This window comes from Salarias fasciatus, chromosome 12 (genome assembly GCF_902148845.1).
Source record: "Salarias fasciatus chromosome 12, fSalaFa1.1, whole genome shotgun sequence".
NCBI lineage: Eukaryota > Metazoa > Chordata > Actinopteri > Blenniiformes > Blenniidae > Salarias > Salarias fasciatus.
This window is the reverse complement of record NC_043756.1, coordinates 22,067,041-22,086,114: the sequence shown is the minus strand read 5'-3', so window position 1 is coordinate 22,086,114 and position 19,074 is coordinate 22,067,041. Positions and strand designations below refer to the sequence as shown.

At 39.3% G+C, this 19,074-nt stretch overlaps 1 protein-coding gene across 2 annotated transcripts in view; it reads right to left on the bottom strand.

The window, feature by feature from the left end:
* Positions 1–244: 244 nt before the first annotated feature.
* The window catches only part of LOC115397632 (kinase suppressor of Ras 2-like), a 125,785-nt gene continuing 106,955 nt past the window's right edge, over positions 245–19,074 (bottom strand). The window contains exons 17-22 of one of the 2 annotated variants that reach the window (XM_030104051.1): positions 17,322–17,418; positions 17,084–17,217; positions 15,506–15,640; positions 12,602–12,731; positions 11,497–11,630; positions 245–328 (exon numbers count right to left, since the gene is read on the bottom strand). In XM_030104051.1, the coding sequence (XP_029959911.1) occupies positions 322–328; positions 11,497–11,630; positions 12,602–12,731; positions 15,506–15,640; positions 17,084–17,217; positions 17,322–17,418 (637 nt within the window). In that variant the 3' untranslated portion in view covers positions 245–321. Of the gene's footprint in view, positions 329–11,452; positions 11,631–12,601; positions 12,732–15,505; positions 15,641–17,083; positions 17,218–17,321; positions 17,419–19,074 lie in introns of those variants that run through there. The other variant, XM_030104050.1, reaches the window with a different exon arrangement.

Here is a 19,074-nt window from a genome sequence, read left to right as displayed (position 1 = left end):
GGTAGGGCTTCAGGCATAGAGCGGAGAAAGGCCTCTCTGTTTGAAAGTCTGCGGCGTGTTTTGTCACCCACTGGGCAAAGTGGGCCAATACTGACCGCTAAAGGGTCCGATCAGGCATGAGGGGAAACATGTATGTGTCAGAGCTGGGGCAAGGACAGCAACAAGAGCAGGAGGAAGGTGCCGGGTGGGGGTGGCGGAAGCAAGGTGGGACAAGAGAGGGTGGGTGGGAGGCAGGGCGGGCGGGCAGGCGGGCGGTGGAGCAGATGTGAGCAGAGCTGAGGACGAGCTTCACGCAAAGACACAGTCCCATCGATGCCTCCGTTACAGCCTGGAGCAGGAAGGGGGAGGGAAGGAAAACAGAAACAACATTAAATCGGAAGCGGTCTTAACTCACAGCCCTGCAGGACACCACACTGCTAGCAGATTATGTTCTGACAAACAACCAACAGTGCAGAACACAGGAGAGCCAAGTCAAAACTCATCCTACAGTCTGGTTTTTTTTTTTTTTTTTTTTTCATGGGCCCTGTTACTTTTATCAGTCTGTGAACGACACAAACAGCAGTCAGTAGAGAAGCTCGGCTCTGGAAATGAATGCATGAATATGTTGTGCATTGTGGAAAAAGCTGTTAAAACACCATCACAGTGATTCACATGAAATGTGCATGCATCAAGGGTATCATATTGTATCATAAACACTATCACGGGAGCATTTTGAACACTAAAAAAAACAGTAACTATCCATTGCAAGGTTGACAATATAGAGAATTTTTTTATAATTACTATTGTTAGATCTCTACAATGTTAATCACATTTGTTTCATCATTCTCTATTGAACCCTGTTATTTGTCAAGCAACTTTGTAATAATGCTGAAATAGAAATCATACAACTTTAATGTAATCATTTATTTACATATGAAAATACAACTATTTATCTCTGTCAGTTACTTGGAGTTTACACCTTCTAAAAGTATGCATCTCACTGAACACTGATTGTTAAAAATAATTATTTAGTAGTCCAAAATGCCGGGTTGGATGGATTTGACCAAACATTGGTTTTAAGGTCCATCTTTGAAGTTTTTCTTTTTCTGCGATCTGACAGTAATCAGCCGCATGGTTGCTGCATCAATAAAAAAATTGAAACGTTGTCCTACAAAAATGCAAAAGTCAGCTTGACTTGCTGAGGATAAGAAAATACATTTAATTCAGAGGAAAAAAACAGAAATTTATTTGCCAAAACTGATAAAATTATCACCATGTTTTGCAATGTACAAATCCAAACTTTCTATCCAGGAAACCACAATGGATCTTAACGAGTCAGAGCGGTACTGTCGCCTGCACGTTCCCCGCCAGATGGGCCGGCGCAGGGCCCGCTGGAGGGGAGCACGGGGTCGCATCCTCCATCCTCTTGCATTATGTAAGGTTTATTTTCGGGATGTACAGTTCAAACCAGTGTGGGTTTGCCAAGTGCTTGTCAGACAGTCAGCCACTCTCAGGCTCTCGAGCGGGATGAGAAATCACCACAGTTTTCACCGCCAAAAACTTCTTCCTCAAATCTGTGGGACGGGCCCCTCACTGGTTGTAGCGATTCAGCCAGCGAAACGCTTCTACCTGATTTCACGAAAGGAATGTTCTCAGCATTAGCATTGGATTTGTTTCGCTGAGTGAGACCAACCTCTGCGTGGGAGTTGCTCGCGATGTACATACAGGTGTTGCCAGCGTGCTTTTCAGCCACGGGGCTTCAACAACTGGCACGACCAGGATGTCCCCTTATATGTCTGACTTTGTGGCGCTCTCTCTATCTCTCTCTCTCTTCTCGTCTGTCTTCCAAACCCCTGCCCTAACTAATTCCATCTACGGCATAATCAGCCACGTGGGCGTCGCCTAACAAAGACAGAGAAGCCCTGAGTCTTTGGAGGCTAATCTGTGACTCTGAATGTGCTATTTCCAAATGTGTGTTTTTTGTAGTCCGACATCATGTTTGGAAAGTAAGCAGAGAGTTGATATAATTAGCCTCATTAATCCAATCAAGACGCACCAAGAAGAAGAGGCTCCTTTTAGACCGTGTGACCTCGGAGCACTGTCTATGAGGAATTAAGTTTGAAAAATGGTTCCCTGATTATGTGCGTGTGTTACATAATTGTTGACTCGATAAACAGCAACATTTCTTAACATTTAATAATTGACCTACTCTGGAGTCAACAGAAGCCAATAGACAGGCTGCCGGGATTTGGAAGAGTTATCCAACGGGAACGGTCCATTTCCCAGTATGCAGGATTCACATGACAATTCACAAACATTAAAATCAGGAGGCACTTATTTTGGTTTTTATCCACAGTTCAATTCTGCATAGAGGTTATGATGAGAGTTAACACTCAAGTTATAGATTTAGTATCTGGGGATTTATGAAAAAAAAATCTCTTTTCTTTAGCCAAATACCACAATTGGCCAATTATCGGGTTAGAGAAACAATCTTTACTCCAATCAGCCTTGTAAACAATTGTTATAGTACTTAAATGATTAAAGCTCAAGTGCACCTTCAAGTAGCAAACATGTTTAGCCGCCTGAATTACCGTATTGTAGCGCCTCAAGATCGAGTGTGAAGGTAGAAGCTCTTTCAAAAAACATTACTTGAGTGATCATACATAATGGATTTTTTTTTTCTTGAACGGTAGCAATGATGTTTAAACTTAACTGAGAGTTGACCAAATGAAACACAAACAGATCTGATGGATTAAAAGGTTGAGAATCCAAGCGTTATTACATGCCCTCGATAATAGCGGTCCGAGTCAATAATCAGGTGCAATTAGTCTGAGAGTCAGTCAGACTCACACAATGCAAACCAAGTGAAATTATCTGCAATTAAACTATATTGATGCTTGAGTGGGATTCTAGTGTATAATTTGTTTTCTTTTATTCCCTTCTAAGCTGTTTCTTCTTGGTCCACTCAATTACAGGAACATGATGCAGAAGAAAAAGGTTGTGTTGCGTCAGTACTGTTGCTTTTACAAAGAAGTTCCTTCAACTTCAACAATTTTAAGAGAAAGAGCAAATAAAAACTCACCGAAATTTCATCAAATAGCCTCAGAGACATAAACTAAAATGTCTCATCAAAATAGGGGTATCGTCTGCGTAACATGACATATTGATGTTTTCGAATACTCCTTTAAAGAGATTTTAGATTTAAATTTTTCTGTCTCCATTCTTAAAAGAGAAAGGAGTAATCTTCCTAATTTTTCTAAAATTCTTGACTTGTTTTACAATAATTTTAGATCCACAGCTGTAGATCGCTCACATTATGCTTGCACTTTCTTTATTTAGGTGGAAGTATAGGTCAAAAGGTACAAAAAAAGTTAATTTTTCAGCAGCATGTTTTGCATTTCAACCGTTATTGATATAAGCATCAGTGTATTACATTTATTTGCACTTTTCAATTAGTTTTATTTTATCATGATGTACATTAATTATTCCATCCTCAGCTCAGAAAATGATTGTGTACCAAGTTCTTTTTTTTCTTAAATTCATTTTTTTCTTTATATGTTGCAGTAACAAGAAATGCACTGAACCTTATCACGTTTCAACACCTGTAGAAAAAGTGGTCAGACACCAAACATTCATGCTCTGATAGGCTTCAGCCTTCCTAAGATTGGGTGATTTGGAGTTTTTTACGCTTCAGTGGTCGAAGTCGGACTTCAGAAGTGAAGGCGGAGGGGGAGGACGAGGAGGAGGAGGAGAATAGGCTGTGCAAAGAGCTCTTCTCTCCATCCATTTATCTATTGTTATGTTTCCCTGCTCTGTGCCCTCACTAACTCAGTCTCTCTTCAACCAGTGAGTCAGATCTGACATGGTATGATACATACTTACACACACACACACACACACACACACACACACGCTACTACTCTGAATGGCAGCTTATTCAAGGAGAGTGAAATGAAATGAAGGCACACCAAATGTCAGGATTTGTATTGTTTTTGAAGCGTCGCTGATGATAGAAAGAGAGGTTCACCGATGTCAAAAATCCCATTTACACCTGGAAACATGTCACCTCTGTGTGAGTATCAAAAGAAGAAAAGGCAGACAGGTTAAAGTGGGCTGCAGCAGCAGATCGTGTCTTGATGTCAGGCAGCTGTCCATGCAAACATCAAAGCATGAGGAAATAAAACTGCAAGAAAATAAAAATGAACCTTGCAAATACATTGTTAAACAGCTTTTTTTTTCTTTTTTTCTTTTTTTTTTTTTTTAGTGTTTTATGGGAAATGAGCACTGACTGAGGAAGAGTGGTTTTCTGAGTGTGGGAAGAGTAACTCCTTTTGCATGTAACAACTATGGCGACTTCCAGAATTGCCATGTTGCAATGTTAGTCAAACATGAGTCGGATCTTTGATTTTTTTAATATCTTTAAAAATATTTAATATTCACCTTCTTTTTACAAAGACGTGTGCAAATTTATTTGTTGATTTGACGCAACCACGAATGGACCAAGTGCAATTACAGGCCAAATTGTCTTTTTCATGAAGCAAATCAGAACTTTCATCACAATTTCTGTATGAAAAATTAAGATTATTAATCAAGATTAAATATATTTGTACCAATCCTCAATATTAAGGTTAAAAAAAAAATCTATTATGATCGTCCTGCAATGGGTCAAAGGCCGATCTGAACTTGATATTTCTACAAGGCCTTGTTAAGTTATCTGACAACTTAAACATTTGTACATTTCATTATCATTGCTGCCTTTCAACCTTTCTGTCCTTTATTCTAAATTATGTAAATACAGCACAGTACCAGGTGTAAAAGTGACCTTAAAGGTCACTTTTCCCAGCTGTGGTTTACAGTAAAATAATCACTGTCAGTTGTGGATGCTAAAAAAAAAAATGTCCTTTCAACCAAACAGGCAGAAGGAGCTGTACTGGTATGGTTTACCTTTTTCCGTTTACTCTCGGTTCTACTTTACTCAAGTAAACATTGATTTCTTCTTCTTGTGTTGAACTCTTGTGTGAAATGTTTGTATGATCCTGCATGCAGGTTGTGGATTTTCTTAACGCTGAACCCGTCTGAGCTCGGTTCATGGATGTCATGGAAACTAAAAGAATGAGTATAAACTTCTACAGAAGCCGTAACTTCAACCTCAAACTGACACTTGAGTTCATCATGGGGCTCTTTGAAGACACAAAGTTGTTTTGTTATGTTAATGCAAATTTCTTTCTGTTTGCTGCAGCAGGTGACATGTTGTTTAAGTGAGCTTCTTGCTTCCAAAGGAAATACCAGTGAACTGGATGCTGTGAGCTACCCTGCTTCATGCATTGGTTCATTTCTTGAAATATTTTTTGTCACTGATTTTTATCGCCTCATATTGGTTTGTGTTCATTATGCAATAGATTAGTATGGTTGATATCATCACTATGTCAATACAGTGGGACAATTTTTAGTTTCCACTTTTTATACTGTTTAAATGATTAAAAATACTACAAAGACCATTGAGGCTGTAAGAAAATTATCTGTATTCAAAGTTGATTGGCAATACACACATTTTTTTGAGATTTGTGGGAACTGATGTAGTTTTATGCTCTTCATTAAACATCAGTAGTGGTTTAGTATAGTGTGTGTTTCTAACTTTGACTTTCATTTTCATCAGGGGACCATGAAAGGGACCCACATGCAAATGCAGCTTGTGCCCAAAGTCATCTTTAATAAAAGCAAGTCAAAAACTGAAAGTTATTCACCACATCAAGAATAAAATCATGCAAGTAAATAACCAAAACCAGGAGGTCGAGAGTGGAAACACTTGAGAAACATGCAGGAACTCAGTGAGGGAACCAGATGATTTCACAGACTGACAAACAACAAGACATCAACATGAAGATCACACAGAGACCGAGGTCCCGTTTACACAGCATTTACAAGTGAACAGAAACTCTACACAACAATGATACTCCAAGCCACTGAGGATGAAAGTTTTTGAAAACGGCTAAAAAGGTGGAACTTTTCAAAAATACTCCATTTCCATGGAAACGGAGAAAACACAGGCTGCCCCTGCATGACAACTATATCATTTTCAGTGTTTCTCCTGCTCCTGTGTAAACAGACGTGACTTGTACGGCGTTACCATGTAAACGGGATCCTTTCCTGAAACAAATTTAATTTTCTTCATTTTCTGAAACGTCGTTGTGTTCAAATGCAACAGCTGCAACAATCAGGGGAAGAGATAATGAAAAACATGGAGTAGCACAGCCCAACAGACAGATGCTGAGGCGTGGGAGGAGAAGGAGACGAGGTGCGATATGAGGGGATCAGACAGAAACTGGACCGGAAAGTACGGAGAAAGAGAGAGGTGAAATTCACAGAGGCGCATCAAACTCACAGTGAAAGAGAAAGATGGAGCTGACAACACAATAAAGGTCTGTGACTCCAATGCAAGAACAAAGAGATGTGTTCTATCTCTGAGGGCATCATCGGTGTGGAGGTTTTTTTCTTGAGTGCAGCTGTTCTGTGATTGGCTGGAGACTGGAAGTGAGCATGGTTAACGCTGGTTACTGTTAAGCTCTTCACTTATTCCTCAAATGGCATTACCAGGGCTAACTGAGAAAATTACCCAGTTCTTAAGAAGTATGTATCCACTTTAAGAGCATGAATCTGGGAATAAGGTGGGAAAAGGACACTGAAAAGATTTGATTCATTAGTGAAAGAACTGAACTTTTAATTTGCTCAAATTCCTTGATTAGCTGAGATCAGAACTCTACATATCCTTCTTTGGAATTTTTGATGTTGTATTTCTACCGTTTAGAATTAAATTGAGCTGGTAAAATATTTGTTTCATCCTGTTTTCATTCACATTCTACACAATATTCCATCTTCTTGGTTTACTTTAAGAATTTAGTCCCTTCAAAAACAAACTGAACCAAAAAAATAAAGGAAATTCTTCATAAGTGACCATAAACGACTGAAACAATGTTATGGGAGCAGCACTGACTCGCCACCAAATCTCTGCTTTGAAGACGAGTTAAAAGTTTGAACCAAATGTGGAAACAGAAAATTAAGAAGAAAAAAAAAAAAAAGGAAACTGGATTTTAAAAAAATGAAATAAAAGAAACAGAAAACATCCAAAATGAAAACATCTTTTTATTGTCATACACTTTTGTAAAGGATGAGTGCAAATAAAAGAGCTTGTGATCAAAAATCTACTCATCACTAAGCCATGGACCATAAGGCATCATTAAATACAAGCTTTTTGGAGCTATCATCTACAATACAAGGACGGAATCGGAAAAAGAAACAACACAGCATCAATGCGTATGCAATTCAAACGGGAAAATGGAGAAAAAGGAAACTGAAACCAACAGAAAAACAAAAAAAGGCAACAAAAGAACACAACACAATTTGTACATTCAAAAAGAAAAAAAAGGTCCAAAAAATTCACAAGGAATATTGAGATTACGGCAAGTAACGATAAAACAAGAGTCTACAATCCGTTATGTACACTTGGCACTGATGTCTCAGGTCTTTGATTGTTGTCCGGTCGGGTTGTCGTCAACTCTAACGTGTGCACAGGTTGTGATGCTTTTTTTTGTTTTGTTTATTCTTTTTTATTTAAATGCTAGACTAATATTTATATAATCCTATAAATATACGGAAACAATCATTCCTTCAAACAAAGCTGTTGAAAAGTTTTGCAAAGCCTCACGTAAAATTTGAGATCAAACTGCTCCATGGACGACAGTTCATCAGAAAAATGCTCACATACTTCTTATATATAGTGTCGAAGGAATATTATTCTTTTTTTTTAAACTCCATAACAAGAATCGATCTTCGACAGTCCATCTCATGCACTTGAAAGTTGTAAACAGTACAAATATAAATGATCCACTTACAATATTTGAATCTCAGCAATTCCAAAATAGACAGACAGACTCCAAAAACAGCAGCAGTTTGTTTCTTATGCATTGTCCAACACTGGCAGATGTGTATATAATGAGGTGGAAAATGGCTATTTAACATGACTGGATTGTCTCTGTCTGTCAGACGTGGCTGAAGAGAATCAAAAGCAGTATACAGCTCGGATGACGCCACCGTCTCTAATTCAACATGATATGACTTTGCTTTGCTAAAACATCCACTTAAAATAGTTTCTGATATACAGTGTGAAGTAGAAAAATGGCCTGGGGCGCTCTGCAACATCCTGATATGTCTTTTTTCTGATATGTTAAAGGGAAAGTTCAGCCAGATTGAAGTTACTTTATTATTTATGTAGAGGAACTCCAGAATGAACCTAATCTGGATTTTTAAAAACAAATTTTACATCATTGTTAAAAAGTGCTCCACAGTCATATTTACAGCAGTGTGTTGGAAAAAGCAACGGTGTCTGATTCAGTGTGAAAATCTTGCCAATTGTCACCATTTTCTACTCAGAGCATGAAAATACAGAGTTGCAGCGCTTCGCCGGGGAACCTGAACAACGTCCAAAAAAATGAGGGATGTAATTAAAACAATTACGAATGCCAAACGCCGGCTTTTAGGGTCCCGTTAGACACAAAGTATTTAGCATATTGTCATTCCCAGCTGCAGAAATGAGCCTTTCGGCTTTAAGGTGCATTCAGATTGAACATAAAGGAGATTTTGCAGACCTCATAGACACAGGTGTTATCCACAGATAGCTGAAAACTCAACATCACTCTGTTTTTTATATGTGGAGAGTGCTTTTGCACGTTTGCACTGATGCAACCCAATAAGATCCATCAATATCGGCCACGTGTAGATTTATATAAGATTCTGAAAATAGTCAATTTAACTGGACCAGGAAATTTAGACCAAATTATTAAAAAAAAAATAGTGATAACTCCAAACTTTTCCCTTTGTTTTAGTGCAGAAATGAGAAATCTCTAATGGGTTGATTTACTGGTCTACTGGTGTCCACTGATAAAAAAAAAAAAAACACAGTAAAATATTTCTTCCATTACTGGATCATATTTTGTTGTAACTAAAAATGGTAAAATGACAAGACTTTGTTATGAAACAAGTGATCTTTGATGCTGGTACTTTCCATTGTTGTGATGCTAAGGGAATCAATCAGAAACAAACAAAAAAAAAGTCTTTGTCCTGCTTGGACCCTCTGATGGGCCCACGAGCCATATGTTTGACACATCTGTTCTATTGTAACCACCATTAACAAGTAAAATGTTTAATTTTATGCTCAAAAAGAAAAAGAAACTAAAATCATTTTAAAGAGCAGCACTGTGGCTTATAAGAGAGACAACTTGCAGTAAAGAACTTGTGCCATGTAAGGATATAGATCACTCCTTATAAAGTAAAAAAAATACTTTTTAGTTGATTGATTAGTCAAACCTGTTTTTAGAATCAAAATCTGAAGTTCAGAGGCTTTTCTTTATGTCAAAATACTTTTTATCGATGAACAGCTGGATGGTGGCTCATGTGGTGGAATTAAATTGTATAGTAATTATAATTTAGTCAACCAAGGTATTTAACGACCTGGAATTAACAGAGGTCATCTGGACTGCTGGGTGGCTGCTTCTCCAAAAGAAATGCGTTTCTTGGAGTGTTCGGGTTGAAGGAAAAACACGCAGCAGGATTTAACATTATAATTTTCATTTTAATTCATTAATCCCTTCAAATATTAACTATGCAACTTTAAATCTGGATTGCATGAACAAAGATGGGATTTTAAACCCAGATAAATTCTGGCTTAACTTTTAATTGTGTTGGCGTCAACTTAGAATTAGAAACACAGATCGAGGTTTCACACTGGATTTATGTGCTTTTAAAGCCACAATTCAGCCAGTCTGTCAAATCTGGCTTGTTTATTTGTTATTGCCAATGAGTTTGATGAACCTGATGACTTTTTCTCAGCAGTGTAGTGAACCTGAACTTCATTTTTTTTTTAACTCTTTGGCTTTTCATCTGTCTCTCATGATTCCCTCTGTAATTAAAAGCTCCAGTTTCAATCTTTATTTTTATTGTTTTTCTGAAATATTAATTTGACCAACACTTCCTTGTGATCTGTAGGAAAATTTGGAAAGTTGCAGTCAAGCAAAGTTTCTTTGTTCCTTTGCTGTAAATATAAAACAAGAACTTTCTTTATTGTCCTTGTAAAGTTATTTTTTTAGTGATGGATTAAAATGAGAGCAAACTAGAGAACTGCTGTTATTATCACAATTATCAGCAGCAGCTTTCATGATCTCTCTTTCGAATTTTCTCTTAAAGCATATATTGTAAGATAACATTTGTTTCCACCCTCATCCAACATTTCCGTACATTCAATCTGAAGACACAATTAGATCTCATTCCATAATGATTGATTCAAACTGGTTGATAATGGCTGGAAAAATCATTTTGGGGGATTTAAATTATAGCACAGTGCTTTAGGGTACCAGAAATTAACAGGACAATTTAAGTTGTATTTCTCCCTTTATGCATCCAAAGGTCAAATCCCACTAATCTTATACTTTCATACATTTAAAGTGAGCAATAAATCTGCCAACAAACAACTTAAAATTAGTGCACTGACTACACAGTAGTAAGCTTTTGTTTTTGTTTTTTAAAATCAATGTGCATTAAAGTGTGAAGTGTGTTTTCATTGTTCCCTTATTTATGTAGAAAGTGGGGGGGGGGGGGGGGGGGGGCTCAGCAAATACATTTCAAGTGTCAGAAATTTCACAGAGCCAGCTGGGGGGAGTTCTGGCCTGATCATCCCCCCGTTGTTCAAACATGTTCACAGGCGATGTTCAGAATCAGAGAGCAGTCTGCCCGTCCCAGAACCGGGCCCACACACCCCCGCCACACACAGAGACGCTGGCTTCTTCACATTCAAATGGTACAGTGAGAATAAGAGGACATTTTTTTTGTCTTTTTTTCCAAAACAAAACAAAGATTTTCACACAACAAGCATGTAGTCCGGACATTCACGCATGACAGATCATGAGGTAACACCGACACAATGGTTCACAGGTACGGAATGGCAAGACAAAGTCATGAAAATATACAATATGTGATGTATACATACAGTTACATTCATTCAAAAACAGGCAGAAAAAAAAAAAGAAACTAAAGAAAATCTACATTTGTTCTCAAACACTGAAGTCTTTTAAAGTCCAGGATGATGAGTTCTGTTCAAAATTACAAGCAAGATATGTACATCTAAGAAATCAAATCTAATAATGACGGGAACAAGTCAAGAGAAGAACAAGAAGAAAAATAAAGACAAAGAAAAAGAGATCCAGTATGGTTTAAATCAAACCAAAGTGAAGATATGAGTCCCGACTGTGTTGACTTATCCGTACACACACATGCCAACATCTCACGAAAATACACAAAGCATGGGCAGTTTTCATCACTGGGCTGGCTTTTGGATTCAGTGCATTCTTTAAGGAGGCGGGTTATTTATGTGGAGTTATGGCGGCTGCTCTTTTTTTTCTTTTTTTAATAGTTGGTGATTGGTTGCTGTTTTTTTTTTTTTTTTTTACGTCTCTAACTCATTTGACATACTCAGCTGACTTCCAGAAGTGCCCTGGGTGGGAAAGGCGGCGATTCCTTTTTGGCAACTTTTCCAGTAAATCTACCAGCTTGGAGAAGCTTGGCCGCTCTTCCTGTTTGTACGCCCAGCAGAGGAGCAGAATGTCCTGGGAAAAAAGGAAACACAAACCGTCACATGCACTTTTATTCATATCACCATTTCACCCATCTGTACCTTTATTACTTCATCAAAGATTCACATGATCATAGAAAATCACTCAATTGTCTATGGACAGTGAACTTTTAAAGGATGTTTCCCTGTTTAATCAATGACAACTAACTGAAAATAGGTATACTTATTTATTTGATGCTAAGACAATGAGTATTGTATGATATACACACATGCATACCCACAAAACTTTCATTTATCTATTTATTTATTGACTCTTACATTAATCTTCACATCCAGTAATAATCCTGAATTTGTACAATGAAAAAATGAATTTCACATTGTATGCTGCTGATGGATTCACACGATTATAGAAAAAACTAAAATATGGCAGACTTTATCGTTTATGTTCTTTGCTGTAGCCTCTATGGGTAATTATTCTGTTTCAGACAGTGCAAAAGCTACAACGTAAGTTTAGTATTTAGGGTAGTATTTAAGGTGGGGTTCTCAATTCTCAATGGGGTGTTTACACTCTATGCTTTTGATTTTTCCAAAGTAAAATTACTTTAACAAAAAAATCGTAATCAACAATATCTGCAGTTCTTCGTAGCTCAAAGCTGAAACTAAAAATGAGTGCAGACTAGACACTACAGTAACTGGCCACCCCACATTACACCTCTAAAAAAAACACATCTATCATTATTTATTGCCAGGTAGTCTGAATAACAATGGATAAAAAGTCAATAGCTGCCTCCTGCACAAAAACCTCTTTTGTCCTGTCATCGCGTCTTCAAATCGACTTCAGAAACACTTCTGCTGCTTATTATCTTCCTTCGACGTCCGTGGAGTTGTTGACAACACAGTGAGTGTGGGACTGGGTGACTGCCACCACATGGAAACTGTGCAGCAATTCATTACGCAACAGAGTGTGACAAATGAAAAAGAAAGGGAAAGAACCGAATGCCTTACTGAAATCTCCTTCCCCATGCCAGTTTGGGCGAGGTTGGGCTTTATGCCGCTGCCGATCTGCCAAATGATCACCTCAGCTGGCTGACTCTTGTAAGGCCACTCGCGTGCGTGTAACTCATACCAGATGGTGCTGTGGAGACAAAGGAGGAGAGCAGGTCAGTCATCTGGACCGGGTATCCAGACAATGATACCGCATTGTCTGCAAAACACAGCTCATCCTGAGCAAACACACTTCTAAAAACCCCCTAATTCTTGTCTTTTCCTCAATTTGCATATCGAGGGCGAATTTCCTTCCCAAGTTTGTTCGAGAAAAATTAGGATTCAGGATGTCGTCTGTGCGAGCGAGTCGATTGCATCGCGCTCCTGCATGTCAACTTTAAGCAGAGTAAAAATAGCTTTTTGCCAGGAGTAAGGGAAAAAACTGACGGCTGATTGTTGATGAATATGCATAACGGCCAGGGGGGTCACCTCTGGGCAGCACAAGGCCTCACAGAGCAGCTGGACATTGTTCTTCCGCGCTGCACTCGTCTTCCCTTTAGAATAATACGGTGACGAAAGCTCCATATGGGGGGACCATCTGAAAATGCAATTGTGTTAGGAGTCAACAGAGCAGGATCCGCCCCCACAAACGGCGCCGTGATGGCAGCAGAGGAAGGACAGGAGCCATCGGGATCCGCAATCCGCTTAGGATAGTTTGAAATTTGGCTTCAGGTTGGAGAAATGAAGAAAGGTCCTGAAAAAGCAGCCACTGTAATAAGCTGGAAAACCAGATGAAATGGGTGTCAAACATGTCACAAAGTTTGTTTTATTAAAATTTTTGGACCAAATAGGCCTTGTTGCTTTTTGCTTTTTTTTTTTAAGTATAGGTTGTCAACTGGGATGTAATCATTGGGAAATTGGAGGTGGCAGTGCTCACTACCACCAAGTGACCCCCATGATATCATTTTACATGCAAACTGTTGAAATCTGCTGATGTTGTGTCGTATATTGTTCGAAATCCATTAAACTTCAGTGGGTTTGTTCAAGATGTGTAACTCACTCATGTCTGTGGTGCCTGATAAACACACGGTGGGTGATAATGCTCTGGAGTATTGTGAGTGGTGTTATTTCAGGGTGAATTAATACTTCAGTATTCATGTCTTCGTGTTGCATTCTTTGTGGATCAGCTGGTCGATATCATTTTTCTTATTTGTGTTCCGTCGCCACAAATATTGACGATGAAATGGGTTGGGATGAGGTTGGGAATGATTAAATGTTTTAATGAATAAACACAAAATGTACTCAAACTAATCATGCAAACCTTTTATTTAATATTTATTTGTTTCTTAGATCATGCACAGTGTATAGGAATGTAAATAATTACAGTTTAGGCAGCCTTTTGCAATATGTAGTCGAAATATATTGCACATGTTGATACTGCGAAGCCAGAAATTTGTCACATACTGTGCACATAGCATGTGCACGAATAGACCAAAAAGCTGGAGTTGAATACCAATGTATCTACTCCGCATGATCCACTGGTTTAGCACATTTGTGTTTGAATTTATTATGAAGTGATGCACAGTGTTTTCAAAGTGAACCAATGCAGTGTTGTGATGGAAATGAAGATTGCCGGCTGTCCAATCAAATGTTTTTGGCTGTACACCGATTCCTTTGAATTCTGTCTTTATTTGCTGGAGTAAAATTTCCAAGATTTCCCTTTTTTAGGTCTTCATCAAACATATTGTTCTGTAATTATTATTTCCATCCGCTGCACAGTCTTTGGCACCTAACCTTGAAAAGACTCTCTTTTTGTACCAAATCTTGTTACTGACTTGTTGCCGGTATCGGATTCAAAGTGTGCACATGTTCCAACAAACGAAGCGAAAATATCCGACTTTCAACATTTGATATGTTGTAGTACTCGTCATGCACATGACATTCTGGTTCATTTTACATTTCACACAATGTCTCAACTTTTCTGAAAACGGGAGGTGTACACAAGTTCCTGAACATGTAATCACTGGCATTTAGGCGGGGCCTTTAGCTGGTAAACACTAGCAGACATAGATGCACGGAAACCCAAAAATAAACCTTGCAAGCAATTTTTTTATTTAGATATTTTTTAAATCAGAGAACCGGCTTCATTTGTAAATCTTTGCTTTCATTCATTACTCCTGCTTCATCACTTTGCTGGATCCTTTGGCTTTTTTTTTCTTTTTTTAAACCCTCATTCATACATCCCAACCTCTTCCTGCAATTAATAATTCAATCAGTTTAAAATTCAAGAAGGTAACTCGCTCTTGGTTTGCATCATTCGTTCGACTGAGTGTGCAAACCTTCTGTCGCACAGGACGGGGAAACCAATCACTGTACTTTATCTCCTCCACCCGGCTTCTCCAGTCTCCTGCTGTCTCCCAGCTGCTGTTGCTTATTTGAGCATTATATCCTCTTCATCTTATCTTCATCCCATCCAAGGGTCCATTCATAAAGCAAAATGAGCCAAGTCATGAGGGCTTCGCTACTTCTAAATCAGGCAAATGAGACCAAGTGGAAATCTACGTCAAAATCATAATTTTTAAAGGTAATTAAGCTTTCATGTTAATCCTGCTCTCAATAAATGGTTACGAGTTTCTGCATCCAAATTCTGATAATGGCAAAAACAAAACTGTCATTTAAGTGATCAGATTGCTGCATTGTGTACGTCTGTGCGGTGACGTTGTGTATCTATAATGAGATCTGAGGACCTGCTAATGAGAGCCAGAGGAAGCCGCTGTGTGAAAGCCAGCAACAATTTGTTGAATCCACTCACATATTTTTGGGTCTGCAAAGCCCCTCTTTTGTCAACACGGCGCTATAATCAGCGCCGCTCGGATGCCGTCTGGGCAAACAAACAAGCGGGGCATCTGGTGAGAGGACACTCACCCGAAAGCAAAGACATCTGACTGTTTGGAGAACGGAAGCTTGTCCTCCTCGGTGTCCGGAGACAGCTGCTGGATGATCTCCGGGGCCAGGTGACACAGCCAGCCGTTGGGGATCCTCAGTTTGTCTTCTCTCCGGCTGCGAAGGGGGGAGAATGTGGAGACAGAGAGTTGTCAGGGTGTATCGATCTGCTGGATCACCCTCAGGCTTTTCTATTGTACACCCGACGTGGATGCAGTGAAATCAGTCAGAGGTGCCTCTCTATTGAAATTTCAAACTTCAGCTAAGGCGTCAGATAAGCAGCTTCCGGTCATTTCCAGACACTTTCAGCGACATCATTTCTTATTCTGAGCGTGATGACAGCTTTACAAGATTTTTGCAAAACACGGCGCAGGTCGTTTTCTAATCAGTCAGTCTTGGGCAGATTGTACAATGAAAGCCCACTGAATCGCAACGATGTAAAGAAGAGACGAGCGGAGCCATCATCTCGCTCCATCTGCGACGCTGTCATGTTTTCGAAACGTAGCAAAGACATTCACGAGAAATACAATTCATCTGGAGCTCACGCTTGTTTGCTTGTCGATGTGAAACTAATGACCAATTACATTGTGGGATGGTAGTGTAAAGCTCTTCGGTCAGCGCCTGTGATGTTAATATCGCTGCATCTCAGAACGCGATTAGCTGCATTCTGGTGCTTTGGAAGTTGGGATGGATGGAGCTACAGAAAAAGTGACACTGGCTGTCGTCATTGATGCTTTTCAAAGGATAGATGTGTGAGACAACTCAACTGTGTTCAGTCTTCATGACCACGAATGAAATGAAATTCACTCAACATCTAATGGATTAAACGCCATGACACTTTACAGAAACTTGTGGCTCTCCCACTAAAAAGTAACACTAATATGGTCTTCCTTTGAGATTTACTGGTATAATTTAATATCTTAGAGGCTTCAGCCAACGCGACAGTTGACTTCTTTATAAGGTCATTGAATTTATTTCGCTTAAGATTTGTAAAAAGGATATGGTAATGAGCTTGCATATATTACACCGTGTATATATATTTCAATTAAGAAAATGCTGTTGTTTGTGCAGGTGTAGGCGTATTGAGATGGCTCTCAGCTTTGTGCTCCCTCCTCTGTTTCCAAAAGGCTTTCACGACCTCCACATACTTTCTGCCATGTTGGCGGAGGCCCTGAGGTTGATCTTGAGCTGTGATGGGCGTTTCATAAAGAAAGCTTCCTATTAATATCTTCCAGTTTATCTTAGGGGATCACAGTCATATAAGTTACACTTAAAGTCAAATCTTTATATTTAAGAGCAGTGAAGAAATCAGTCGCCGGAAACCATCCACGTCAGTTTGTGTCAAAGCGGAAAAAGCTGAAAAAACATGATTTATCTTACTCTGTTGCTGGTTTATTTTAATTAAAATGTCTTTGTATTAATGAAGCAACAAATAAACAAACCTGTCACAATGTCACTTGGTAAACATGGAGCGTACACAACACACCCACTCAGAGGTTTGTTCCTGCTCACTGAAAAACGCAGCCTTGTCCGTATGTGATGTGTATTGAACATAATTACCTGCCAGCCTGCAGAACCCCAGATATGGTGAAGAGTCCAAAGTCGGTGATGACGACTTTACCGTTGTCATAAAACACGTTTTTGGACTTCATGTCTTTGTGGAGGATCCCCTTGGCGTGGAGGTAGCCCATCCCCTGAGGACAGCGAGAGTGGAAGAAGTGACCGTCCTGTACTGGCATGTGCATCGCCGCTGTGCACTGGGGATTCGGCGCAAAGTTTTTTTTTTGTTTTTTTTTACCTTGACCATCTCTTGTGCGATCTGTCGGGTCTTGTTAACGTCCAGGACAACCTTGGCATCCCGCACCACAGAATAAAGGGTCCTGCCTTTACACAAGCTGAAAGAGCAAAAGGAGAGTTCAGCAGCTGGACGACACAAAGAAAATAAACTGAGTGAATCTGCATCATGAGGATCAGACAGCTCAGTTTTCCTGCTTTATTCTAACCTCTTCATATGTTTCTATATTTATAATTTAGAAACATTTTTAAGAATCTTAAATTGTGGCTGATGTTTTTTTTTTTTTTTTTTTTTAACGCCAGTTTGCCAGATGAGTTGCTGGTATGGTTTTAAACATTTTCATGTGCAGAGGTGATGCATTACATGTGAACACATCTGACAGCAGTGCAATAATGGTGCGTAAAAACAGTTCAGATAAAAGGCAAAATTTAAATATTGCAGTTTTGCGTGTTTGCGCCTCAGGCCTTCATGCAGATTTTCATCTTCGTTAATTACTAAGAGCTTGTTGTGTTTACGCTCCAATTTACCGGTGTTGATCTGTCTTGTTGGGCTGAGGACAGGCCTGATGGTCAATACAACATCTTGCAGTAAATAGAGCAATTACAACATTGACTGTGCTGACAACACATGTGACGAAATATACCTGCAGCACAGGAAGTTCACTCCTTTTGATTATTTTTGGTTATTTTCTGTTTTTGTAAGAGATAAGGCTTCTTTCAATTCATGTTGGCCGAACTGAGTCAACAGTGAAGCAAAAATTCCACCTGTCTGAATATGCAGCAGATCTCACTACACACGGTTACACACTTGTGTTACAGCCAGGCAGCGTAAAATCTCTGGAGGGGAGCGGTCGAAAGCACCTTTTAACAGACAGCTGCACAACCACCCCCTGCCTCACATTTAAAGCCTCTGACCCCGACTGTGCCACCCAGGTGACCAACAAAGGACCTGGAGCCAACAGCCGATGCAAATTCATTCCTCACAACAACCTGACAGACGACACATTTATAGCCTCACTTTTCTGCTGCTCCTTTTTTATCAACACAGACATGCAGCCTATATTGCAATATGTCTGATGGCGAATGTAAATAGTCCATGCTAAAGAGAATGACTCCATATTTCATGAAAGCCACGACGATGGAAAGGTAATGAGGCCATCTCAGTGTGATGAGTCACCTCTGTGCTTCAAAATGAACTCATTAAGGAATTTACATAGAAAGAAAAACTGTGTTTTTAAGATAACAGGTGACCTTTAATTCTGTATGTTCAGCAAAACCAGTTTAAAAAAGGAAGGAGCAGGAATCCATGTTCACATCATCAGGAATGTTCCAGCATCCCATGTTTCAGTTTCACTCTCCTGGTGAGTCAAGCTGCAAGACGGTGATAAGACCGACTTTTCTTAGTTACTTTGTTTCATCTACGCGATCGTAGACGCAGCTGAGCGCTGGAGGATAACAAAGCCACCTGTTGCACTGACATTTGCTATTATTTTCAGCAATCAGCAGCGAGGATTTTTTTTTTTTCTGAGAAGCAGCCAGCTCATCTGTCAGCTCCCCTGCACTCACAGCAATTTCACAACTGCAATCACGATCTCGCTCCAAAAAAAAGAAAAAAAAAAAAAATCACACAATCGGGCTATTAAAACTGTACAACACAGGGAAGGTGATCAGGGTTTCTTTACTTCCCGTCTTTACATGCAGTGGGGGTAAGGGATTGCATCTGCTATGAAGTTGCCAAAAAATAGTTTTGAAAATAC